Source organism: Rhopilema esculentum, chromosome 13 (genome assembly GCF_057945365.1).
Source record: "Rhopilema esculentum isolate cy_ngs chromosome 13, ASM5794536v1, whole genome shotgun sequence".
In the NCBI taxonomy this organism is placed as follows: domain Eukaryota; kingdom Metazoa; phylum Cnidaria; class Scyphozoa; order Rhizostomeae; family Rhizostomatidae; genus Rhopilema; species Rhopilema esculentum.
In genome coordinates, this window is record NC_142827.1 from 292,983 (window position 1) to 319,314 (window position 26,332).

The 26,332-nt window shown below is 36.7% G+C and overlaps 1 protein-coding gene and 1 non-coding gene across 2 annotated transcripts; both read left to right on the plus strand.

Moving 5' to 3' along the window:
• Positions 1 to 25,138, plus strand: LOC135692306 (protein CLEC16A-like). The gene is made up of 25 exons (XM_065210416.2): positions 1 to 431; positions 6,295 to 6,423; positions 6,973 to 7,106; positions 7,742 to 7,809; positions 8,185 to 8,265; positions 8,814 to 8,919; positions 9,403 to 9,526; positions 9,795 to 9,978; positions 10,119 to 10,175; positions 10,383 to 10,505; positions 10,776 to 10,950; positions 11,065 to 11,109; positions 11,938 to 12,054; positions 12,312 to 12,370; positions 13,035 to 13,060; positions 13,533 to 13,680; positions 13,927 to 13,996; positions 14,143 to 14,252; positions 14,495 to 14,539; positions 14,641 to 14,691; positions 14,802 to 14,930; positions 16,175 to 16,295; positions 16,899 to 16,944; positions 23,014 to 23,122; positions 23,566 to 25,138. Exons 1-25 carry the CDS (start codon positions 355 to 357, stop codon positions 24,673 to 24,675), a joined length of 3,444 nt encoding a protein of 1,147 aa, XP_065066488.2. The 5' UTR covers positions 1 to 354; the 3' UTR covers positions 24,676 to 25,138.
• Positions 22,344 to 22,417, plus strand: Trnar-ucu (transfer RNA arginine (anticodon UCU)). The gene has a single exon. It is a non-coding gene; the product is annotated as a tRNA-Arg (tRNA).
• Positions 25,139 to 26,332: the final 1,194 nt, after the last annotated feature.

Sequence of the window (26,332 nt, forward strand, 5' to 3'; positions counted from 1 at the left end):
GTACTCACATAGAGTTGTTGGAATCTGTGTTAAAAAGTTGAAAAGTGGCGATAGGAAATTGCAAAGAGTTTTCAAAACATAGGGAACTGCAGTGATGTGAGTTTTCAGCTGAGATCAGAAATCAATTTTAAACAATAATATTTACTAAAAATTCTGATCGTTTATTGAACGTCATTAAGTTTCCTTGTATGAAAATACCTATCAACAAGTCATTGGATGGCCTTTAGGCCGATCGCTAAATTTGTCAGTCTGAATACATTATGATACGAAGTTTGATAGAATACGCAGTTGAAGTCGCGCAATTTTGATGGAAATGACAAAGATAGCTGTATACAGGAATTGGTAGCAGTTAAAATGTTCCAACGGTCAAGAAATTGGGTGGCAGAAACTGTGTGGAAGCCTAAAAGCACACACTCCCTTGAAAAGTTGAAGTAAGTTGTGATTCAGCTTTGTTATTTTACTTAAATTTCATAGGTTATAACTGTCATGTCTGTTAACCGTGAAGTGAATTTGTGCAGGGAATGGTATGGAAAGAATGAATGAATGAATGAATGAATTTGTTTGGAAAGTGGGAAAGTTTTTTGTGCACAGTAGGAATACATCCCCTTTGCAGACCAAACTGTACAGTCTTAACTATTTATAACGAATTCCATGCTTTTTCTTTGATTTCCTGTTCAGCCAATGAGGAAATTCTATTATGATATAAAAGAAGATCATACAAGCATTGACATGGCAGTGATTGGAAAATAAATGCAGTTTAAAGACTTAAATTTTGGTATGGTGCTTGGTTGTCATTTTAGGCCTCAACAAGGGTCCCCTGCGAAAAAACCATTGCTCAACCATGGCTGACAATGGTGACACCATGGTTACACCATGGTTTTCAACCATTTCCCACCATGGTTGAGCAACGAAATGACCATGGTTAACCATGGTAGAACCACGAATTTCCAATGGGACCCATTGCTCAACCATTGCTGAACCATGTCTAAAATTTCAAAATTTTTACTTTTTCATAAATTTGCTTGAGCAATATTGAAAGCTGAAATGTTCAGGATTATTTTAAACAATTTTGAAATTTTCAGTTCTTTTTATGATTTCAGTTTAAACCATGGTCAGACCATAGCCAATACATGGTTACCTGTTCATGGTTGAACCATGGCTTAACCATGCTCAACAAATGTGTTTCAACCATGTTTTTCCATGGTTAGACCATGTCATCTAATAATTTTACCAATTTAGGTCAAATCGGGGTTCAACCATATAAACATTTGAATTTTTGAAAATACAAATTTGAATTTTTACAGGAATTGCATAATGCTTGTAAACTTAGTTTGAAACATGGTTGAAACATGGTTCAAACATGTCACTTGACCATGATCGAACCATGATTCAACCATGTTTCTTGGCCATGATCAAACCATGATTCAACCATATCTCTTGACCATGATCAAACCATGGTTCAAACATATCAACCAACCATGATCAAGCCGTTCACTTTTGCTTTTTTTCTTCTTTAAGATTCCTCTTGCTTCTGCACTTCATGAACTCCTGCTGTAAGCACTCTCAAAGAGAATCTCTCTTTGAGCTCATCAAGGTTGTGACATAGTAAATTTTAATGCAAAGCTTTGCTTTTCACAAGAAAGCTCACTTTGCTTGATATCATATTTTTATTTGTTGCTGATTAGAGCACTTCAAGGTTCCTGATCAATTTTTAAAAAAGGCATCTTATCTAGGATGAAAAGTGTGCGTAAAGTTTGGCAAAGTTCAGGCTTAACATGCAGTTCTTTAACTTGTTTTCATGAGACTGTATGCAAATTCTAGCCTCTCACAATCTGTAGAATGGGGCTTCCATGGGTGTGTGTGTGTGTGTGGGGGGGGGGGGGGTGTAACACAAGAATAGGCATTTGTGTTTTAGTCTGTAAAATTGGGATTTTGACGGGTAGATAAACTTTTTTGTAGAAAATTGTACTTCATGTATATTTTAAAAACATTCAAAGATATTAAAAAGTTCTGGAGTTAAAGTTTTCTGTGGATCCAGAAGAAAATTTTCAGGAACATCACAGAAGAAGATTAATCCCAAGATATTTGACAAAACCAGAGACAATTTTAGTCTGGGAGATGCATTTCTAGCCATCCTAGAAGGCTTAATTTCAAAAAATTTCTTTCGCGTCTGACCCAACCATTGCAGGTCCTACTATGTCACTGAACTTGATTCTTAACCCCCCAGGCTCAGTTTTGTGGCCCCATCTCTGAAACTCCGAAGCACAATGCACCAGTCGCATTAACGGAGTGTAATAATGCCAAAATGTATTCGGTAGATTATAACACTTGCACACTCCCAAAAAAATTTCCTGAAGCCAGGCCTGCTTCCAGGGTATCATAATCGTGCATTGAAGTGCATAAAGCTCGCAAGCCACTTCCGGATACAATCTTTCATATTGTTTCTGCTTGTGTTCTAATTTTTACAGAGAATTGAAGTATGAACTTGTAAGGGGTTTCACAACAATAATCGTTCCAGGTGAAACTTTACCCCCTTAGCTATCAATCACGGTCAAATTCCTAATGAAAGTTTTCTAATGTCATAATAAAATCAATGTCGTGACCAAAAACATTATGAAAATTTTCAAGTAGACTAAAATTTTTGCTCTTAATGCGAATCTGGAATAAAAGATTTTGTACGAAAACATTTGAAGAATTTTATCAAAAAAGTTTAAGTTAAATTGGTGTATACCCTGATAGTAGAAGGGGCGTGGTCGTTAAAAATTTAGAAAGACAACGCCCATAAAGTCCAATTTTCTAAATTTTCTAAATTTTCAAAATTCTTTAAATAAACTCTGGTGCGAGGAGAGTTTAAACTGAAGCTGTTTGTTGCGAAAAGTCTGGTTTATCCGTACTCGTAATGAACGGGAAGTCTTTCCTTATCAAAAGTTGTACGGCACCGTGTAAACGCGATCTATCCGTATATATCTTTTTATCGGATCAAACGTTATCCATCATCAAATTGCTCCACAAAAACGTTCTTATTTCGAAATCTTGCATCACTCGCAACAATACTTTCGGTCAGAAAAAGGGTCCCAAGTCCTTTAGATCTGTCCGGGCCTAACATTAAATACGCTATGTTACCTAGCAGTTCTTTACGATGAAGCTTTCAACATAATCAACAAACTTCCCAACTGCACAAACCTTTTAAAAAATTATCTTGTTTTTGCTGCGTACATGAATCGCAAAGGTGAACGCACTGATAGATGATCGAACTGCAATCCAAACGGCCATCTTGTGTTTGAAAAAGCGCGCTCATAAATGGCAGTTGCTTGTTGGTTTAGCCATGGTTTAGCGATGGTCAAACCATGATTGCATGCATAAGAAAATTTAAATCCAAAGGAAATAAATGTTTTCTTATTTGAAAGCAAGGAAATAAAAGCTAATCTTGAAATACCCAACTTAACAGGCACCGCATAGCAGGGGGGGGAAGGGGGGCTGCTAAAAATGTCAAATATTAAGTAATAAACTACCAGGAAAGCCTCTTTTTAAAAGGTTTTAGCCCCCACTTCTTTAAAACCCTCACTGTCTCAAAGCTCCCTGGTGCCTGTTTAATAATGAAACATATAACCATGCAAAAAATTACTGATAGGCAAAAATTTCTTAGTAGGAAAGGAAGAAAATACCAGGATTTTAAACAGTGGAGACTTCTTGTAGGGACATAGGGGGTGGAGCCCATCTTTATTGTTAGAAATTTTCTTCACTTTGAAGGGGGCAGGGGGCTTGATCTTGCTTTTGAATTTGAATTTATTTTAAAAATTCTTTGCCATTTTAAGAAATTTCAATTAATAAATTGACCATGGTTCAGCAATTGGTCAGCAATGGTCAGGCCAAATTTTCATAAAACATTTCAAATTCAAAGAAAATAATTTTTCTATGGCTTAAAAACAAGGAAATATGTCCATAAAACAAATATAGTAGAAATCAAACTATTTAATTTAAAAATTCTTTGTCATTCTAAGAAATGTCAATTAATAAATGGACCATGGTTCAGCAATGGGTCAGCAATGGTCAGGCCAAATTTTCATAAAACATCTCAAATTCAAAGAAAATAATTTTTCTATGGCTTAAAAACACAGGGAAATATGTCCACAAAACAAATATAGTAGAAATCAAACTATTTAATCTAAAAATTCTTTGCCATTTTAAGTAATGTCAATTAATAAATGGACCATGGTTCAGCAATGGGTCAGCAATGGTCAGACCAAATTTTCATAAAACATCTCAAATTCAAAGAAAATAATTTTTCTATGGCTTAAAAACAAGGAAATATGTCCACAAAACAAATATAGTAGAAATCAAACTATTTAATCTAAAAATCCTTTGCCATTTTAAGAAATGTCAATAAATAAATGGACCATGGTTCAGCAATGGGTCAGCAATGGTCAGGCCAAATTTCCATAAAACATCTCAAATTCAAAGAAAATAATTTTTCTATGGCTTAAAAATAAGGAAATGTGTCCACGAAACAAAACTAGTGAATATCAAGCTGTTTAATTTAGAAGTTCTTTGCCATTTTATGAATATCAGTTGATAAATGGACCATGGTTTAGCAATGGTTAGACCATGTTTATGTAAAACTCTTGCCATTCAGAATAAATGAAGGAAATTAATAGTGAGACAAGGAAAATATAATCTTTCAATTTGAAGGTATCAGAAACCAAGCACATAAACCCCCCCTATTGACTGAGTTGTGTCTTGAGACATGGACCATGGTCTTGACATGGTCAGACATGGTTACATGGAAAATGATAAAAAATACAGAAAACTGTTACTTCTTCTTATATTTCTATTGAGGATAACTTTTTAGACAGTTGAGGATTCATATTTTCCAAGAACCAACAAATTAAAATCATTGCAGGCAAAATCTTCTTTCATTGCTCAACCATGGTCACTAACCATGGTTAGCACTTGTCAGGATCACGGCTCAACCATGGTATGACCATTGCAAACTATGGTTGGGCCATGAACCATGGTTGGGTTTTCGCAGGGGGTACATAACATGTGTTTGAGTATTAGCAACTTTTTGCATTGTTCCTCACTAAGGCAAAACATTATAGTTGTGCTTGACTGGTAACTGTGCTTGACTGGTGGATTTTCAACTACAGTTCATTTTCTAAGCAAGAAGTGTATTTTTGCTGAGCTGTAAACCCATAAGAACAGAAACTTAAGGGGAATATGTATCCACAATTGACACACAACCTCTCTATTCTTAGTATAGCTCATACTGGAATAGTTGGTTCATGCCTGAAAGGTTTTAAAAAGTGCTACATAATTCACATTAGCCTGATCGTCGTTCCATCTAGCAGTTTTGGATCTATCTACATAAGCACAAAAAACCGCTATGATGTAGACAAAAGAAGTTTGTTTTTATCTTAGGACTCCATTGGTAACATTCTCAATAGGCAAGCAGCACTGATTGGTCAATCATTGGTCAAACAGTCATGTGCTCGCGTTTCTGATTGGCCTTTTTCAATCCACAACTGGATATATATATATTTGCTAGTGTAGAGTTTTCGATATATGTTCTAAGGTTTTAAACTCTGAAGAGTGTCGGATGAAAAGCTTTTGTTTACTCAAATGTTTGCTTTTTTCAAAGCCATTTTGTTCTTCAGCAGAAACTTGAGTAGTTATGATGATGTAATGATACAACATGACAAAATTAATGATATCAGCTCATTCTTATGCCAATTTCCTTCTTTCAAGAAACAGACTTTGGTCATGCCTTTTGAAGCAGCATTCACATGCTCATTGCTGTAAAAACATGCCAGAACCACTTTCCTTACAATTGCTATTAGTTAAAAAATTACTTTCTTAACTATAATTGTTGATGGTACTGCCTGTAATGCAAAGCTGAAAACCCTGCAATCAATAAAGGGCCTTTATGAGCAATCTTGTTAACTTGGTCAATTCTAGAAATTTTTGCTTAACTGCTTTTTTCTACCTCATTGCCAACTCTGCTTTGGAGTGTGCAAAAACAAATCGCTGCATATGCTTCTTTTGCAAATGCATGCTTGAAAAACTTTATTATCACTTTTCCAGGTTGGCCAATCCAAGAAATCCCAGTTGGCCATTTTAGCATCCAATGTAGTAACAATAATACTAATATTAAATCTATAATTTTCATTGAAGCAGTTTTACCTTCATATTGAACAGATATTATGTGCAAGTAAAGAAGATGAAAATTGATATGCAAGAAAGATCGTTATTTTCTGGAAGCTAAAGATAATACACAATCATGTTGTCTTTCTACAGATATCTACATTTTGTGCTGACCAAAAATAGTGTTGTTACAGACAGCAATAAGAGCTTATTGGTTGAGACGTTGAGGTCAATAGCAGAGATTTTGATATGGGGTGATCAGAACGACTCTTCTGTCTTTGAGTAAGATTACTTTCTTTATCTTTATTTGTTTTTGATGCAAATTAATTCAATCTTTAGGATAGCAGAAAAGAATTTATTATGAGTTATAGATTTCTAAAATGTCAGGGAATACAAGAATACTCCAGAAATTTTCTGTACAATAACATACCTTTTGAGAGACCTCCTTCTTCAATTCTCTTCATAAAATAGTTTTTCCCTGCAGTTGTATTTTTAATTCATTTTATGTATCAATGTCTTATTTTTGCATATTTATAACTTTTATCTTTCCATGAATGCAGGCATGCATGAACAAGGATTGTGCTTTAAAAGGGGCAACAAAACAAGTTTTATGTATCGACATATTTTTCGATTTTTTTACAGTTAACTCTAATGATTGATTAGAAATGATTTGATTATGTGAACAATGTTTTCAGGTTTAAACATGAATCTTTGAGCAAGGTTTCTGTATAAAATTCAATGTGTATAATTGTTATTGTGAGGTGCTGGGCGAGTTTGAAACTTATATTTGTTTATATTTGTAGACGAGTTTAAATTTTCTTTCTTTTCTAGCTTTTTCCTTGAAAAGAATATGCTGTTGTTTTTCTTGAAAATAATGACACAAGACTCGGGAACATACGTGACAGTACAGTTGTTGCAGACACTGAATATTCTGTTTGAGAATATCAGGCATGAGACGTCTCTTTGTAAGTTATAATTTACCAATGATTTTGCTAATAAAAGGAGTTATAAGAGCTATGAATTTGCTCGCTTATATTTGTAATCAAACGTAGGGAATGATTTCGCGTCACAATGACAGAGTTTTGACAGCTCAATAAAAAGTGAAATGTTTGGCCCTTTAAAACTGTACTTTGGGTTTATCAGTAAGATTTCCTTCCCATTGAAACATTACAAATTGATCAATGGCTACACACTGTGATGCAGCTTGCTCTGACGATGTTTTTGTACGATCATAATATAGGTACATTTTTTGCATAAAGAGAACCATCAGTTATCACAATATTCCTTTTTATCCCCGTTGATGATGTTTAGAATCTATTGACGAGAATTTGGCAATTTATACGTTTCCTATTGTCACCTGTTTCATTGTCCATCTATTCACTTACTGTCTGCTTAAATAAATCAAAGAGTTCAGATGATTAGGTTAAAGTATCACATCTAAGATTTCCACAAACTATTCAAGAGCCACTTTTCAAGGGCATTCTGATCTTTCTTAGCGTTTAAAACACGCTCAATACTTTTGTAGAAGCATAAGGTTTCCGCATAGCATGTTTATGTATTTTTGCTATCTTGAATCATTTTCTTTACGACTTTGTTCTAGATTTTCTACTTTCAAACAACCATGTTAACTCGATAATTGTGCACAAGTTTGATTTCTCAAACGAAGAGGTAAGTTGACAATCTTGGACAATCTTAGACAAAATAAAAATGTCCATTCTTATTTATTAGATTCCGATCACTGGTTTCATAGTGTTCGAACTTTAGGCTTTTATTCGGAAGCAGAAGTCCCCAAAGAGTTAAACTTCTTAACAAATTGACCTCGATGGCTAGCAGAAGATAAATGAAAATTCTTTTCGCTCTACTGGAGTAAAAAAGCTGAGATTGGATGCCCTCTTGCCCGAAATTGTACATTGTTATATATTTGGATTTCAAAGTGCCCCTTTTTTACTGCTATTACATTAATGAATTCGCAGAATTATGATTCACCCTCTTCACATTTACCGAGTTGACGAGCTTCCTTTCTTAATTTTCCTTGATTTGCAGGTTTTGGCCTATTATATATCGTTTTTGAAAACATTGTCATTAAAGCTGAATCAGCACACTGTCAACTTTTATTTCAACGAGGTTTGTTTTTTATCCTCAGCTGACTTTTCAGATCAATGTTTTTAAAGTTAATGCATCGCGTAAGAGTCTGCCCTTTTTGACATTCAGACCCATGCATTTGCCTGCATGCCTATGAAGACATGGCTACTCAGATCGAGCAAAAAGCCGCACAGGCAGTTTTCGACAGGGCTCTGTGCTTGGTCTTTGCCCTTCATCATTTTCACTGATAAATTGCTAAACATCATCAAAGCTTTTTATTTGTTTACTGATAACACCTGATAATTCTACGATCCATTTTGAAGCTGATCAAACTACGCAATTTGTTTCGATTTTAAAAGAAATTCTAGGTATTCTTAAGCATTGAGTTAATATAATTGCAATCGAAAAAGAATCTACTCATAGACAACAATAGCAAAATGTAAACCAAAGCAAATATGTTTAAAATCTTAGTTTTGTGTTGAGCTTAGCTTTTTTGCTTAAACTTGCCAGCAAGCTCCTTGATACAGTTTACAGTTTTCTATTTAGTCAAGCGTTTGATCAATATCAACTTGCTATTGCTAATTTTCTAGCGGAAGAATGATTTCCCACTCTACACTGAAGGCATAAAGTTTTTTAACCATCCAGAAAGTATGGTCAGGATTGCTGTTAGAACCTTGACCCTCAATATTTACAAAGGTTTGCTGTTTGGAATCGGTTTTGTTCCTTAGCATATAATGACTTTACACACTTCCTTTGTTTATATGCATAGTTAGACTGTATGGCTAGACACATTCAAAATTTCGATGTTTTGTGTTTATACAGTTCGGTTTATTTTCAGTTCCCTGTTGCTAGTGCTTTGTTTATTATTTTTTCTATTTATGATATCATGATAACCATAATTTGCATACATACATCCAACGTAGTTAAAAAGCATTGCAAGTTGCTAGCTTTTAAAGTGAAATTCAAAGATGCTATTATTAGTGACAAATCGAATGTTTTTAGAGATGACAAGTCCGTACAAAGGAAAATAAGAGTTGTTTGTTTGAATATCTGAACCCAGTTCTTCGTTTCCACATTTTTCATTTCAACATTCTCCCCAAATAGAAAGTGAACTTTTTAACAAAATGGAAAACTGTATCTGTATGATTCAATAGCCAGGCTCAATTGTTTCTATTTCAGTTGGTCACGAGGGCATGTTGAATTTCATATGCGATAAAACAGCTGATCCATATTTTTCAAACCTGGTGTGGTTTATTGGAAAACATGCGATCGAATTGGATGATTGTGTTACAAAGGAATCTGAGTGAGGAGTTTTCATTGTTTCTTTTAAGTTTTCGTCAGATTGAAATTTTCCTGCCTCGGAAAATTCATAAATATTTGAAAGCCAATAGAATTTGAAAAATCTATTCAGAGAATAATGAACTAGTCAATGTATAATTTATTTAAAAAATGTAGATTTGGCTTCTTTGACAACTGTATTGTGGAGCTTCTTGGGCAATTGATAGTCTTGAAAAAATTCGTCTCGTTGTATGATTTGCAAATTTGAGACTTTTTTGATTTATTCCCTTCAGTCACCTTAAGTGTGAAACACTGAAAATGCACGTGGCAGACCATCTAGATAACTTGCATTACCTCCACGATATCTTGTGCTTGGGCATCGAAAGACTAAATGTAATCCTGACAGATAACATGCTGAACAAGCTTCTCATCCCTCTTTACGTCTACTCGCTACCTCCAGATGATCTAAATTCAAAGGTACAAGTTCTCATTTTGTTCTTTTTTCTGTTTATTTCTTCTTTCTGTTTTGTTTATCGACATTCTTGCCCAGATTTTGACCCTCCGTATACTGCGATGTCTGATATTATATTATAATTTTGATATGATTTCATTTCAAGGAAAAGTATATCAGGATCAGAATAAGCAGACTGGTGTCACTATTCCTACTTTCCCAGGTAAGATGATTAACAAGTAAAAAGCTTTTTTGGTACACCAGTGAGTTTAATTAAGTTTAGTTTAAGTGAACAGCCAAATCTTTGAAAAGAATTAGTAGTATTATAGCAGCCTACAAAACCAGATGTAAATTATCAGTATTATTATTATAGAGTTGTGATTATTGTATTTCCAACTTATTGTTTCTACATTCATTCTTACATCTGTAGCATTTGCTCATTATGAATCACGGCCCTTTGGTATCAAACCTTGTTGACGTCATACTCCACGACGAAGACGAAACTCAGATTCAGCAAATATCCAGCTTTGCTTCACCATCGACCAAACAGAGTGTTTGTATCCGATTATTTTACGTTTTTCCGAATTGATTTTGCCATATATCGAGATAAGAGCGTTTTTGCCTTGCTTTTTATGAGATGATTCACATGAGAAGTGCCTTTCCAATAAAGTTTCCATCTTCTGTGAGCCTATCAACTCATTTTTTGTAATCAAGTAATTTTAGAATTTCAAAGGCATATAACGTAAGGCTATTTTTCAAGTATCAGCGAATTTCGCTCTTTTGAAATTAGATCGTTTAAAACCACATTTCTTTTGATTGACAGGTTTCAAGTACGCCGCGAGGCAGTCCGGGTGTCCGTGCGTTCATTCCTCCGCCGGACAGCTTAGAATCGCAGCTAGAGGCGTCGGGGATCATCAAGGACAATTACAATTTAATGCAGAAATTGCAGTATTTGTCGAAAGATCGAAAGAAAAAGGCCTCAACTTTTTACGTCACAGGTTAGTACTTGCCCTACTAGGCGCATATTATTACTGTTGTTTTTACGCTCGAACATATTAAACAGTTGCTTGCAAATGGTTACCTATGTCTAACTGTTTTGCTTACTTATTCAGATGGAGATTTCAAACGGCTGGAAGAAAACAGCAAAGAAAAAGCAGGTTTGTTTTTTCGTGATATTGTTCGGCCGTTTTCCATGCAAGCAATCACTTTAAATTGTCGAAGTCTGTGGTTTAGATCTTGTTTGCCAGGATGAAATATTAATATCAAGCTAATCCTTGCAATGAAAAGAAGCAAAACTGGACAAACAGTGACCGAGACAAGACAATGAAATATCAAAAAACTTCCGTCACTGCTAGCAGATCAATGAAACAGATAATTTCATTAGAAAAGCTTCTTAAAACTAGTTTATTGAGTTCTTTAACTGCACTCAGGCTAGCTGGTCACATAGATTGGAATCAGCGATACCGGTATTTCTAGGCATCCAATCAAAGAGCGTTGTAGGCTTTAGGTACATCCAAATGTGATCTGTTGTGAAACATGTTTACATGTCCACCCCGGTTATTCGGGCTAGCGACGCCGCTTATCTTCGGAAGCAGTTACAGCCCCCAATGTCAATTATTGGTGGCTTTCACTTCCCAGGACTCTAGTCGTAAACGTTTGTTTGGGGAAAAACCATCAGTGACCACTACATCAAGCATTAAAGGCCAAGCGCTTTAGAAGGTTCATAAAGTCTTTCTGGTTTTGCCGTGGGAACAAACCCGTCAGCCAACCAGTTTGAGCGACAGCTGCCTTCCGAAACCAGACTGCATACTAAAAATAGAAACTGTGTTGAAAATTAGTTAAAGAGAAGCCTCTGTCAAATTGCTTCCGCTGTTAGGCCAGGAACTTTTCAGCCAATGCTTTCATCGTAACCTCTGTCTCGAATGGCTCATCTATATTTTCAGCTATTATAATAATTATTCTTAAATTTTGCTTGTCCTCTTTAGCGGAGGAGACAAAAATACCAAAAGACAATAGTAGATCGCTTGACCAATCAGAGAGCGAGTCAGAAAGCGTTACTGATGTTGCTTCACAGAATGCAAGTGGAACACAAACACCGCAAGGTCGTTAACTTATACTTTCATTAATTTAGGTGTAAGGTGTAAATATCATAATTTTATGTACAATTATTTGTTTAGGTAAGGGAGAAATTCTTCAACCATTAAGATATCTTTTGATGATATCTTCAATAGTTTTCAGATGAAAGGATTAACGATAAAAGTATTCGAATTTTTCAGTTTTTGAATTTACTAATGTATTTATCTTCAGTGTGAATAACACTTTGTCTGCATCTGTATTTTAACAAACGCTCCAATTTCAGAGCCCCTTCAGCCCGCTTTAACATCATCGACACCAGCGATATTTGAAGATCAAATGAAGGTGAATGTCATACTTTTTTTATCTTTTTTGTTTTGTTGTTATTTTTGAAGTCCAAAATAACTGAAACAGATTTTGATTTCCTCCTCTCCACACATCTTTTTTGTTATCATCAACATAATTCGCTTTTCAGCGCTAGTTGCCCATTCTTACTACTTTTTTCATTCATTCATTTTCTATGGGACTCTTCCCCCGAGCCTCCTTTCATTTTGTCAAACAGTGTAAGATGTGGTGCTTTACAACACAGTGTTACTTTTCAGGCCCTAATTGTGTCTGAAAACGGTAACTAGCAGATACGAGGATAAATTTCAGGAACAAAGCAAAACGGCGACGAGAATCCAATCTTATAAGATAAATTTTCAAAATAAATTAAATTAAACGAATACTAATATTTCGCCCCGGCATACAGGGCTTCATCACAGTAAATGGAACGAACGAGTGAATTTATATTACACTCATTGCAAGATTCACAGAACCGGGCGGTTCTCCCTTCTCACACAACTAGCAGATAGCTGAATTTAGGAGAAGATCAGCTAAAGAAGTGGATAAAAGAAACCTTTGTTTTTATTTATTGTTATTTTTATTCATTACTCTTTGTGATGATTTTGGATCCTTTCTTTCTGCTCTTTAAATTTATTCTTGAGATTCATTCAAATTCCCTTTTTAGGATTTTGGACCAATTCGTAGGTCAGGGTAAGTGTAATCGATCTCTTCAATCTTTACAATGTTCTCCTTGTGTTTCTTGTACATTGTCAAAACTTAGTCACACTTACAATTACACTTAGTCAAAACTAAGCTTGAAACTAAACTTAATCATAGTTTCAGTTTCAGTACAATAACTAGTATATAAAATAACACAGTAAAAGCTATTGTCCATCATTTAACCTGATAACCAGCTTTTCATTCGTAAATTGCTATTTGTTTTAACATATTCAAAATTACTCTTGAACTTAGAATAATCAAGGAACCAAACAAGACAAAGAAAATAACGTCCTCTTGTGCGATGTAATTTCGCCACCGCTGCTCGGCTGCCATTTTCTAGCGATTCTAGGACTTTGTATAATAATTCTACAACACTGCTGAAATATGTGAACCATTTGGTTATATATTTATTCGACTGTTAGTTTCTTCTCCATCACAGCAGTTATCAAACATCTTTTCATAGGCCCTTTTTGAAAAACATTTACTCTGCGTTTGACTGCTCTAATGGTGACTGCGAGGCCTTATTCGCAATCAGCTTCTTCTACGCCTTGCTTCAAAATGATGGCATTGATAAACAGATTCTGAAGGCTGCGAAGATATCATTACCAAAGGTACGTTATTTTGACCTTGTTTCCATTAAAGCCATTGTCGAAAATGGCCTCATTTCCATTGTAAATGATAGTTTTGTGTCTGTGCAATCTAGATTTGAAATCCCAAGCAATCTTTTTGCAGTAGTACATTTTACTGCAAGCTTTAGCTGCGCTAGTAGGTAATTCTCGATTCATGTATTTTTTCATTTTGATTTTAGTTTTTTCATAATTTTTACTCTCTCTCTCTCTCTCTTTTTAAAATTGCAGGAATCAGATGAATACAGCGAAGAGTTGATGGAAAAGCTAATTTCTATTTTAGAGCAAGGAGCTAGAGATGGTAAATTATTGAATCGAGCTGTAAATTATTTGCTGTCCTATGTTTCATTTAACGTTAATTTTATCATAATTGCAGATATTGTTTCTTTCGAAGTGCCCTGTATTTTGTCCCGTTGCATAACACAGTTTTTTTCTTAATTCATTTAGGATCGAAGGTTCGGTTGGTAACTCTGGAAATGGCTGTAGTTGTGTTGAAACAGCTGGCTGTGGATGCGGGAAAGAGCAGGCTGAAAGATTTCCATTATGCTATGATAGAAGTAGGTCGACTGGCCGTGTAGGAATCTTTTTGTTAGATCCACCACTATGACCTCGCCATCGACGAAATGGTGTCTGTTCTAGGATGCTTGTATATTTTATGCAATTATCTTATCTAGCCTCAGTTTGAGACCCATTTTAGGGTACATGAGTCATTTAATAAGTAGTAACTAGATTTTATGTCTTTCCTGACAAATATGTACTAAATGAATTGGTTAACGAAATTTGCATGGTTCCTTTACAGAACGTACGTGAAGCTAGCACTTTTCAGCTAAGGAATTTCTACAGGGTGAGTGATTAAAAGATGTCCATTTTTGAATTTAAACTCTTGGTTAGTCATAGCACTCGAGCTCATGCAAATTTATGAAAAATGATTTGTGTTTCTTTTAGGCTGATGAAGTATTTCTGGAGATGTTTGAATGCGAGTATCAGCAAGTTTTGGTGAGTTTCCTTCCATATTTTTCAACCTCGACTGCACCTTTTTTCGTGCAAGTTTATATTACCACCAAGATATTGCAGGCTCTAATACAGATATGAATATTCTTTCGTAGAACAAGCCAATAAATGTCCAGTATGTTGTGATGAATGCTTCCCTGCTGCTGCCACCAACTAACACACCCCTCACTGGAATTGAGTTTAACAAGCGGTTGCCTTGTGGTGAAGAGGAGCGCGCTAGGAGGGTAGGATGAATTATATCTAACATTTATTTCCCATCACTGTTGAATTGAAGACTGTTGAATTTTAACATATGTTACAAATGTTATGAATGAAAAAGGCTTGTGGTGACAACAATTGCGAAATGGAAGTCTACGCCTTTAATGCAAATACTGCTTTTTTAGAATTGAAAGGATTGAGTAAAGAAAGAGAAATTTCTTACCTGCATTCTTCCAATGTCATTAGCGGCCATTCTTGCCCTGCTTTGCTGCATCTATGTTGACGTTATTAACTAACTACAAATTTTACCACAAGTGCATGAAAATATGAGAGTAACCAAACTCAAAAATTTGGCTCGCATGTAAAACTTTCCTGTTTTTTGGCGACGATTTGCCTTATCGATTCATTTACGCATAAATTTTTTTATTGTTCCGGCGCATCTTTGCGAATATCACAGCGCTTTAGCGCTTCAGACGAAGCCTTAGCCACGCTACAGACTACAGAGATAGACCCTCATCAACCAATCGTCGTCCGCAAGGGCCATCTGTTTTTACACATTCGTCCAAAAGAACATTTTACAAAATTACTAAGACGATGCTAATGGGAGCATGATAGGCATGGCTACCCATTGATTTTGAAAAACAATACAGTAGCACCAAAGACTACCAAAATCCTGTTTAGATCGTTCGTAAAGGATATCCCATTTGATCAAAAGACAAAGAGGCTTAAATAGAAGATAAAATGTGCACATGATTTTAGGTGTAGTCTTTAGTGCTGTTGCTACATAACAATTCATTTATTGCTAAAAGGTTTATAGGGAAGGACGAAAGGCTAGATAGATTGAACTTTTTATGAATTTTCTGGTGCTACAAGAAACATTCTGACATATGAATGAATTTTAGCGTTGATCCCAAATTTTTTTTGTTTTCATCATGAAAAATCACCATACAACATAATTTGCACAAGGGTTTGATTTGACAAGTTTGACATGCTATTTAGTATTACTGTAATATTTTGTCGCCAAGGAGATCACACCTTTGATCGTCATATGCATGGCAATGCAGCAAGAAATGTTCAGCAGCCTCAAATCCATCGTTAATTAGGCACACTGGGTTGACTGTGTCCGGATATTTGTAACTGAATTTGTGTGAATTCAGTTTACTGAGGCCTACGCATAGCTGAATGTATCGTCAGAGAAAAAATATGTCAATGCACAGTACAGGGATTCTATTCAAATTTTTATTCAAGATGCTTTTAATTTTGCATGCAGGCGATACGAGTGTTTTTGCTTATGCGGGATTTGTGTCTGACGATACGCAATGAACCTGAGAGCAAGCTTCCACTTAACAAAGTTGAAAACCCAGTCAAGGAAGAAGACGTTTTGGATCTCAGTATGTTTTTTAACGTCTAAATATATATCAACTAGCTGAATTATATTTTTAAATAGTTGTTATTTATATCTTATTTGTTAAACCATTCATATTTCAGTTGAAAGTTAAGTCTTTTATTCTGAAAGAAAATGTGAGTAGGTTACACGATTTGAACCCTGATTGACTTTCAAGTCAAATTAAACACAACTGCAGTAGAGCTTACTCCAGGGTTAAGTATTGGCTTACTCCAGGATTGTAGTACGGGCTTACTCTATTGTTTTAGTATTGGCTTACTCCAGGATTGTAGTACGGGCTTACTCTATTGTTTTAGTATTGGCTTACTCCAGGATTGTAGTGCGGGCTTACTCTATTGTTTTAGTATTGGCTTACTCCAGGATTGTAGTACGGGCTTACTCTATTGTTTTAGTATTTGCCTTTTCCAGGATTGTAGTACGGGCTTACTTTATGGTTTTAGTATCGGGCTTACTCTATGGCTTACTCTATTGGCTTACTCCAGGATTGTAGTACGGGCTTACTCTATGGTTTTAGTATTTGCCTTTTCCAGGGTTTTAGTAGTGGTCAACTCCATCCTATTTATTCTGACAATTAAAATTTTTTTTCCAGATAACAGCGACTTGATTGCCTGCACTGTTATCGTCACCACTAGTCGGTAAGTTTCAACTTGCTGCCTTAGAAAGTTTTTTACTTTTCGAGAAGCTCTAGGTTTACATTACTTGTATATAAGTTGCTTTTTCCGAAGAAATTCTTTTTTAATATTCGTTGTCCGAAGTTTTTTCAATAAAACATCGATATATTGTAATGAAATAAATGAAATAAGATAAAATAAGATAAATTAAAATAAAATAGAATAAAATAAATAAAATAAGAAGAAATAAAATGAAATAAACAACTCTTTAGCATCACATTTGTTATCATCAGTATCTACAAAAACCTTAATATCGTTTGGTTGTGAACATCTACAGAATGTGTTGTAATTTACCAATCAGATAATAACCCTTATTCTTATAATTAACCCTATAATCTTCAAATAGAACTGAATTCAGTGAAATCTCTAATAGCGGCACTTTCTGGGACCAAGTTTAATAGCCGTTTTCTAGAGGTGACCGCTATTGGAGGTTTTTCATATATTCATCAACTTATATTAGAAAATTGTGATCTACGATATGATACACTGTCACTGAATACAAATAAATCATGGGGAATAGATTAGGACTTTAAGTAGCTGCGATGTAAGGGGACATGATAAGGCTAGAAAAAGCTGATGATCTCTAGAATGTGTACGTACTCTCTAAGTAGAAACGAATGTTTTTATATTTTCATTTCATTTGAAAGGTACCCTGGGTACCAGACTCGTCAGTAAGGTGCAAGAGGTACCCTGGGTATGCAAAAGATAACCTGCTTAACCGTTAATGAAGGTAGAATAAGGCATTAGGGCACTCCCAAGTGGCTGTTGGGCCGTCGATTTGTGGTGGCCGCTGTGCGGAGGTTTTTTATGAGCGTTTGACCATAAATTCGGTAAGGACTTTCTCCACTGGCCTCAGATCTGGAGGTGGCCGTTGCACAGAGGTGATAGTTATTCGAGGTTTCACTGTATACAGTTCTAAACCGATTAATTGCCTGGTTTTGCGAAGAGAGATGATCAACACCATCGATGAAAAAGTCAATTTTCCAATGACCTGAAAGTCTCCAATGACTCTGCTGGAGACTTCCCTGTTGTAGCGAAGCATCTAAAAATTCATTTTACCCACTTCCTTTGCACGTTGGAAAGGTCGGTCTCTTTGGTTTTCTTGGTCCTCCTTTTTTTCTTCTTTTCAGTCCCTTTTGCGCCTATTTGGTCCTCCTTAGACCTCTCTGGTCCTCTCTAAGCCTCTTCCGACTTTCTTACCCTCCTCCGGCCGTTTTGGTCATCCTTAGGCATATTTTTTTGGCCTCTTAGGTCCTTCTTTGACATTTTGGCCTATTTGGTCCCTTTTTGGTGGTTTTGGTTTTCCTACCTCTCAGTCCTCATTGATAGACTTATTCCTTGGCCGCTTTTGCCCTCGTTTTCTGAGACGTCTTTGCCTTTGATCCTTCCTCAGGGCCGTCGAATGCAGCGGGGGGGGGGGACTGGAGAATGGAGCCATTCCCCCAATAACAGCCAAACTGTACTCTCAATCGCAGTTCTTGTTCTTTCATTCCCCCTCTTTGTCCTTCAGGTAAATGTTCTGCCACCCATGTGCTCAAACTAGTCAAGTACTTTGTCCGTGGTCTTCCTCTGCTTTTCTTCCCTTCAATGCTTCCTGTGAGAGTTAAATTCTCCAAACTTTCTTTCCTCATAACATGCCCCAAAAATTCCAATTGCCGTTTTCTAACTGTTGGCACCAGTTTCATTTTAGTCCCTATTTTCTTTAGAAGTTCTTCTTTTGCAACGTGGTCTGTCCATGGACTCTTAAACATGCGCCGGTAAAACCACATTTCAGCTGCTTCAAGTTTGCTCCTCGTATTTGCTGAAATTGTCCAGCATTCACAGCTTCCAGCATTCACTCGTATTTCCTTGTTTTAATTGTCATCTTTCGATTTGTCAGTACCTCACAAACTGTACTACGTTTCCTATATTACAGTGTACATAATCGGCAGTCCCTCCAGTATGAATTTCGTTCTGATGGCACTGTTCCTGATACTCCTTTGGCCGCATTGGTCGGGCCTTGTCATTTGGCTAGGTTCGGTCAGGTATAGCAAGGGCAGATTTTGTAAAGCCGCTCTTACACAATCAGATTTTGACGAATTCGACAAAAAAGAATTCGACAGAATCTGACCGTGTAAAAGGAGAAATCGAATGTCGAAAGCCATCATCAGATTATCGAATTTGATTTTTCAAGGATCGAACATGTTCTATTCCATTCGACAAATCGAAAGGTGAATGGATGACATTATCTCGCCTACGCTGCTACGTCACCCGAATTACCACGTTCTCTATTGTTTCAGTCTGTTTACAGTCATTTTAAAGAAAACAGGAAGTGAACGCAACAAAAGTTCAATAAAAATGAAAAAAATGTATTTCATGTAGTCCTTTCCTTTGGTTGAGCGCAACTCGTTCAAATATGAATCGTATGTTCCATATACAGGATATTGATTCAGCAATTCTTTTGTCAATTTTGTTCGTTTTTGTGCTATAACTATGGCAGCTGAAGCAACCTTATCTCATCTATTTCGACAAAATCTAATCATGTCAAAGGTGCATTCGATTCGACAAATCTGAAGCAAAACTAGATTCGACATTATCGAATTCGACAAAATCTGACCGTGTAAGAGCGGTTTAACAATAGGATCTTTGGTTTATTTTCATTTCGTTGACTAGCCAATCAAAGAGCTTTATTTCTATGGCGTCATATGACAGTAATTTCGGAAGGAGGGGTCGAGAAAACCACACCCTCGTTTTTTCCTTGCGACGAAAATATACTTCAGTAAAAACACAACTTTTTGCACCTCTATAGAGCGATAAATTTTACATATAATTTTATTGGTCTTCATTTTCTGCTCTTTGCGTGATTTCTCGCTATTGACACACCTTTTTGCACGTGTTGGCTGGGGGGGGGGGGGGGGCAAACTCGAGCAAGAACCATACCTGAGGGCGGCAGGCTTTTAAACAAAAAAACAGATATATAACAAACAGATATCTTTGGACAAAATCAAGGTCATTGATCTATAAATATGCCAAATTTTCAAAATATAATTTGGAAAAACTGTAGCCAGATGGGGCAAGCTATTGTCAAAATTTTCATTTGGGGGGCACAGCCCCCCGTGCCCCTCCCTGCAGCTACGTGGCTGCCCTAAACCCAACAAATCACACTCTTCGATCAAAAAAAACAGTGGACTTCAACTGCCCTGCCTGCAGATGAAAGGAATATTTCAAAAAGGTCTAACAGTGTTTTTAAAAACCAATTTTTGGTCTAGAACAATTTTTGATTTTTGGTCTAGAACATTATTTTCATGTCTTGTAAGCGTTAACTTTCTAACCTACCTGCGATTTGTCCCGCTAAGCAAGACTGATACACTTTGATTGATGGAACGCCTTAATGGACGCCCTTATCTTTAGTAGCGGAAGTTGCCTCACCAACAAGGTTTGCAGGCCAGTTTTGAGGGTGGCGACGGGACTGGGGCCCGAAAACTTTCAAATTGTTCAGTCAAACATTTTTCCCTTTTTAAAGGTTTTCCAAATTTTCCAGCAAATCCAAACACGCAGTTGAGACAAAATATCTTGAGATTCAGAAGTGTACACTTCCTGTGCACCTTTTCCGCATACTGTTTACGGTCTAGGATGGTCTTTGAATTTCTTCTATATTAAATTAAATCAGTGGCGGATCCAGACTACCGCCATTACCGCTCGAGCGGTAGTCAGATTATTCAAAAATTATAGAAACAAAGATCATTTTCATGTTTATCCTACTACTTTAATTAAACCATATTTAATTATTGAAAATATTTGATCGCGCTGCAAACCAAGCCTTTCTTCCTAGGAACATGCCTGAAATTTCCACAGAGACAGAAATATTTTTTAATCCCTTACCGCTATGGAAATTGCGTGCCAATTGCCGAGCCACATGTTTGCAAATAGAAGGCTAGCATGATAAAATCACGATGATAAAATCATGGCTTGCTAGCTAGGGGGGTTGAGTCGGTTTAGAGCGGATTCGAGCTGCACTGAGCGGTAGTCAGCCTGCCTAAACCAATCAAATCGTCAGAAATCACTGCCAACCTGGGGGGATGCATACAAATTTTGTTGACAACCAATGAACAACCGAGTTGACTACCGCTCAGATGGGGGGTTGAGTAGTACTGCCGCTCAACACGGCTCAAACGTTACAGAAAGATGGGGGATGCCTACATATTCTGCAAGTGGGCAAACTGTAACTTCAAAGCCGATGTGACCCAATATTTTGTACAATACACAACTATTCGTAGGAATATATTTTAAAAGAATATTAAGACTCAAATATTCTAAAATTTAAGAAGGCATCAGGATTAAAAGTCAGGCCCACAATATTCGCCAAAAGTATGTTTCTTTGTTTAACAAAAGTTGCTCTCAATAATTGCAAATTTTATCTACAATGCCTGCCAAAAGTACTTGGAACACCCACCAATTTACGCTGCATTTGATATCTTTCATTCCTTTCATGAAAAAAATTTGCTACTTCCGCCCCCTTCCCCCTCAAACAATGTTGATGATTTAGAGAAATATCATAAAAGGAGCGCAAAAGAAAGTGCTTCCTAAAATCCTAATCCGTTTGATAGTAAACCAACATTGTTCCGTGGGGGAGAGGGGGATGATTGGTTTTGACCTTGGAAATTGATGTCAGTGTTCCAAGACTTTTGGCAGGCATTGTAGCTTTTTAAACTTGTAATTTTCATAAGTAATTGTCAGACTGAATGCTAGTTTTAGGCGACGCTTCAAAATTCTGCCAAATGTATCTTTTTTCTAATTCTATGGTGTTCCTCGTCTAATTGCCGTAAAATTTTTTTAGAATATCCATCCTCAGAATATTGAGTAAGATTATTTATTTCTTCTCAAGCTTGTTGTAAGGATACATGAAATTTCAGTAAAGCACCGCTTGTCTCTTGAAAATGGGCTACATAAGAAATTATAGAAAGCAATAATCATTTTAAAAAACCGGGTGTGACCAAGAAATGGGTGTGGTCTAAAGGGTGTGGTCAACCCTCTATCTCATTTCGGCGGTAGTCAGAATTTTGGCTGGATCCGCCACTGTAAATCATGGCATTGTGTGCGAGATCAACCAAGGTTCGGGTGGTTCGGTCCTGTTTTTATTGTGTAAAGAGAGGTAAATGAATTATCTGTAAGGAGGGAAATGAAAGATTGTGGCAAACATGATTGCCTTATTTCAAAGACTAAAGTCTATAACTAAATTCTGAAAATCTGACGGTCTTCCGTGCGACCTGTCTGTGCGACACCCTGAATCCGCCCCTGCAGTCTTTTATTGTATTATTTCTCATGACGTAGTGCTGGTTTTGTTGTTGCATTGATTATAGTGTTTGACAGCGGATTGACAAGCAGCCCCAGTGGCGCAATGGACTAGCGCGTTGGACTTCTAATTCAAAGGTTGTGGGTTCGACTCCCATCTGGGGTGGTCGCTGCTTGAAACTTTTCTTTCACATTAGATTTTCCTTCTTAATATTTGTACACTGATATTACTAGCTTTTCTTTTCTTAATTTAACCAATTCTTTTTAACTGGATTTTTTAAGGCAGGGTTTCTATAAAATTCTCAAGTTGCTACTGGTTCTACCAGTTTATCTTTATAGACAAGGGTGAAATGTACCGACTTGCTCGCATGACAATCCAATTTTCTATTTCGCTTGCTACTCTCTCCTTCCAGCCTTGGCTCATCACAAGAACTATACTCTTTTTTAAGAAATCTTGTCCAACCTCGATATTATTGAGACAATTTCGTTTGTAGCCTGAATAAATTCTTAAAGTTTTCTTGCCTGGTTTCTGGCATGGTTTCAGTGGAACTTCGCCCACCCTAGAACTGAAACCATGCTGTTCTGAACATAGCAAAACAGGCAACTGCTGGAAAATGAGACACAAATATGCAAACTGAGACTGGGCAATTTTCTTATACTATTCTTAAAAAATGGATGATTTGGACCTGTAACAATATTCTAATAACAAAAGGGTGTATTTAAGAATGTATCTAACTTCATTTTTGGGCTTGTTCCCCGTAGGCAGCATCTAAGGCGCTTTCTTGTTATTGATGCTAACCAGTTCATTTTGGTTGAGCCAGATACGAGTAAACTTGGTTGGGGAGTCGTCAAATTTGTTGCCCTGTTGCAGGTATGAAAACTGCTTTTTTATACGTTTCTTGCCTTCTAATGACTTTTTTGCTTTTGACGTTCCTGTTGTTTGATAAAACTTTTTGACTGCCAAGTTAATTTTCATTCATACTTCACTATACATTTATTTATTTTGCATTTAATAAAGGGTGATACTCAAGTTTCCAACCAGGTCTAGAAGTGTCCTTGGTTTTGCTTAAAATAAAATTTGATAAACACAGAACACGTTGAGAACCCAGCTTCTATCCAACCCTTCAATCTAAATGAAGAACATTACTAAAACTTTGTGAACGTGGAGTTTATTATTCCTTTCCTTGGCAAACATAGTCTGTCTGTTAAAACAATTATTATTATTGTTTCAATAGCAGGTTCTCAAGGTCTATTCTTCACTATTTCAATTCTATTCAACGCGTTTTTATTCAACACGTTTTCTTCGCCCATTAGGACGTGGAGGCCACACCAGACAAAGATGACAGTCGATCTCTCCAGATCATCGTACACCGGCCGTTCGCTGCTAGAAACCGCCAAATTGTAAATCCAATACCTTTGCTTACGGCCAGGTTCGTATTTGATGACTATATACGATGCATGTCGGCTCGCCAACGCCTACAAAGACGCTGTGCAACTTTGCGTCATCGAAAAATGACCACCCTAGCCAACTTACTTGAGCTGCCAGTCATGGCGGCCCCTCCCACACACTTCTATTCGTTAACGCCGTACAACACGGGAACCCAGGGCTACGTATGGTCACCTTCGACTAGAGGCTACACAAATCGCGCTGATGATACTGGCACTGGCGACTCTGCCTCGAAATCAAATAGTCTTACTCCACCGCGGCAGCCACCACAGAAGTCTTTGCCGTTGTCACCTAAACACTCAGAGATCCTCGATCAGAAAACAGGAGGCAGCCGAGGCAAAGATGCTACAAATAAAACAAGCCCAGCAGTATTCAGTCCTGAAGCTTACGCTCGACCGATCAATCTTGCTACTCCTTTACCGAGAAATGAAAAGTCCCAGAGAACGCAGGCTGAGTCATTGGCATCCGCTTTGGGAGCAAAATTTGGTACGGATGAAATAGCAGCACAGGAGCTAGATGCTGAAATGTTTAGCAATTTATCGGAGAAAGTTGGGCGCAAGTTGACTGTTGATGAAGGAGAAGAAATGAACGAGGATTGCACCGATGGCACATCAGATAGCGAATTCTTTTACGATTGCAAAGACAACATTTCTGCGTCACATTCTGACTTAATCAGAGGATTAGATCGCGTTGAACTGAAAGCATCAACGGATAAACCAACGAAATCTGCACCTTCTACGCCTACGGGTAGCAGGAAAATTGGTATAATTGGTCTTTTACGAGGTCGTGTGGCTCAAGATGACTGTCTAAACGAGGCAAAGTCTTTACCCGCCATGGCTATGAATTTTGCCGAAAATGAAGTTAAGGAGAAGCAGTCAACAAAAAGGACAAAACCAGCCCCCGAAACGAAAGCGACACAGAAGCCTAGGCCTGCTCGGCCGAATCGTGTAAATAGGTCGTCGAAAGGAAAGAGATAAGATGTAGTGATATAATTATTGTAGAAGTACATAAATGAAGAATTTATGATACGATTTCTTTTGAGAATTCCTATTTCGAGAATAGCGAATTATTCAAATGGCTTTTGATGCCTGTACAAATTTTGATTTTAAAATAGATATTTACCCCCATGAAGAAAAACCGAGAAATATTTGCAGCAGATATAGGGTGGTAGTTACATATCATCTAATGCAAGATGATTCTGTATTGTGAATAAGCTATCATTTGCTTCATTTTGTTCCATTGAAATAGTCAAGGTATTACCAGGTCATTTGAGACATCTTAACCAGCTAGTCTATATTAACAATTTTTGTCTTTTAAGAACCTTTAGATTTCCATAAACATCTATGCTTCTATCTTATTTGATTTTCGTGATTTTCCTACAATGTAAACTGTAATATGTGCAAGTTTATCGGTTAAATAAAGAATCCTTTTTTGCTATTGTCTTATTTCTTTTGTTTGCGTTAATTTCTATATGGGACAGTTGTTTCTTTGCCACGGATGCAAGTCACCAAGTGTAGTATCTTTGGAGCCTTCTCTTGCATCTTTTGAATCTGATTGGCGTGAGACGTAGATGCAGACGTGAGACGTAGACGAAGACGTGAGACGTAGACGAAGACGTGAACTAAAAAGTGTAAATGTAAGATAGTGCCGTGGAAATATTTAACTGTGCTTTGAATAAAGATTGTGGCGTGGTCGTTGTGGGCCACCGTAAACTAAAATTCCAAGGTTACATCACCATGGCAATAACGCGTTAAAGCTCACGTCTATCACTTGGGTTATGCTTCTACCTCTTAAGAAATATTGCGATTTTACCTCTATAAGAAATATAGTTTAGATATTTATGGCTCGTTGTGCCGAGGTAAAGACTTGAACGAAGTTTGCACTCATTATTTATTAAATTTATTTCTAGACGTTTTTTTAAATCGGGGCAGGGTAGAAGGTTCTCTGATCGGAATCGGAAAGTCCTTTTGGTATGCTCTAAATGGTACTTTGGAATCTGAAGATCTCTCCAGAATCACGTGTTAAAACTAGGATATTGGAATCTTTGTTGAAATTTGTTCTAGAGAATCTATGAGCCACGTTTCTTTTTTATCTAATAGGCCATAAATGCGCGATAAAATGCTCAATTTCTCCAACACAACCTTCCTTGTGTTACCGTACAACTTCCCTTGTATAGGCTACGGAATCGAATACATAGGCTTAATTTGAACGCAGGAAAAAGTTAAAATGAAAACCAATACGCTTCATTTTTCTGATCTCGAATGCATTTTCATGTTCCAGCTCTCCATCTTTAACTGTTTAGTTGCATAGACTTTCTTAGCCATTGTTTCGTTTGCTGAAGGGCTTCCTGGAAACAAATACTCAATTCATTCATGATTGAAGCTATCAATTTAATTATATAAAGATCATAATTTTTTAAGCGATAGACTAGCATTGGAAGTTATATAGGATTTCAAAAAGTTGCTTGACACTGAAATTGTTTTGAAGTCCCGGAGTTAGTGTACTGGCTAAAGCAGAATACATTCCCACACCATCCAATCAAAAATTTTATTTTTGCTCATAAATATTATTAAGAAAAAATAACACCGGTTGCATTGGCACAGTTAAGAATAACAGAATAACAAGCAACTGTGC

Excerpts from the sequence above, each read along its gene's own strand:
- LOC135692306 (XM_065210416.2), top strand. The coding sequence starts at position 355 with ATGTTCCAACGGTCAAGAAATTGGGTGGCAGAAACTGTGTGGAAGCCT. Across the intron at positions 14,931-16,174 it reads AAGAGGAGCGCGCTAGGAGG|GCGATACGAGTGTTTTTGCT; the intron begins GTAGGATGAATT and ends TTTTGCATGCAG. Across the intron at positions 16,296-16,898 it reads AGAAGACGTTTTGGATCTCA|ATAACAGCGACTTGATTGCC; the intron begins GTATGTTTTTTA and ends TTTTTTTTCCAG.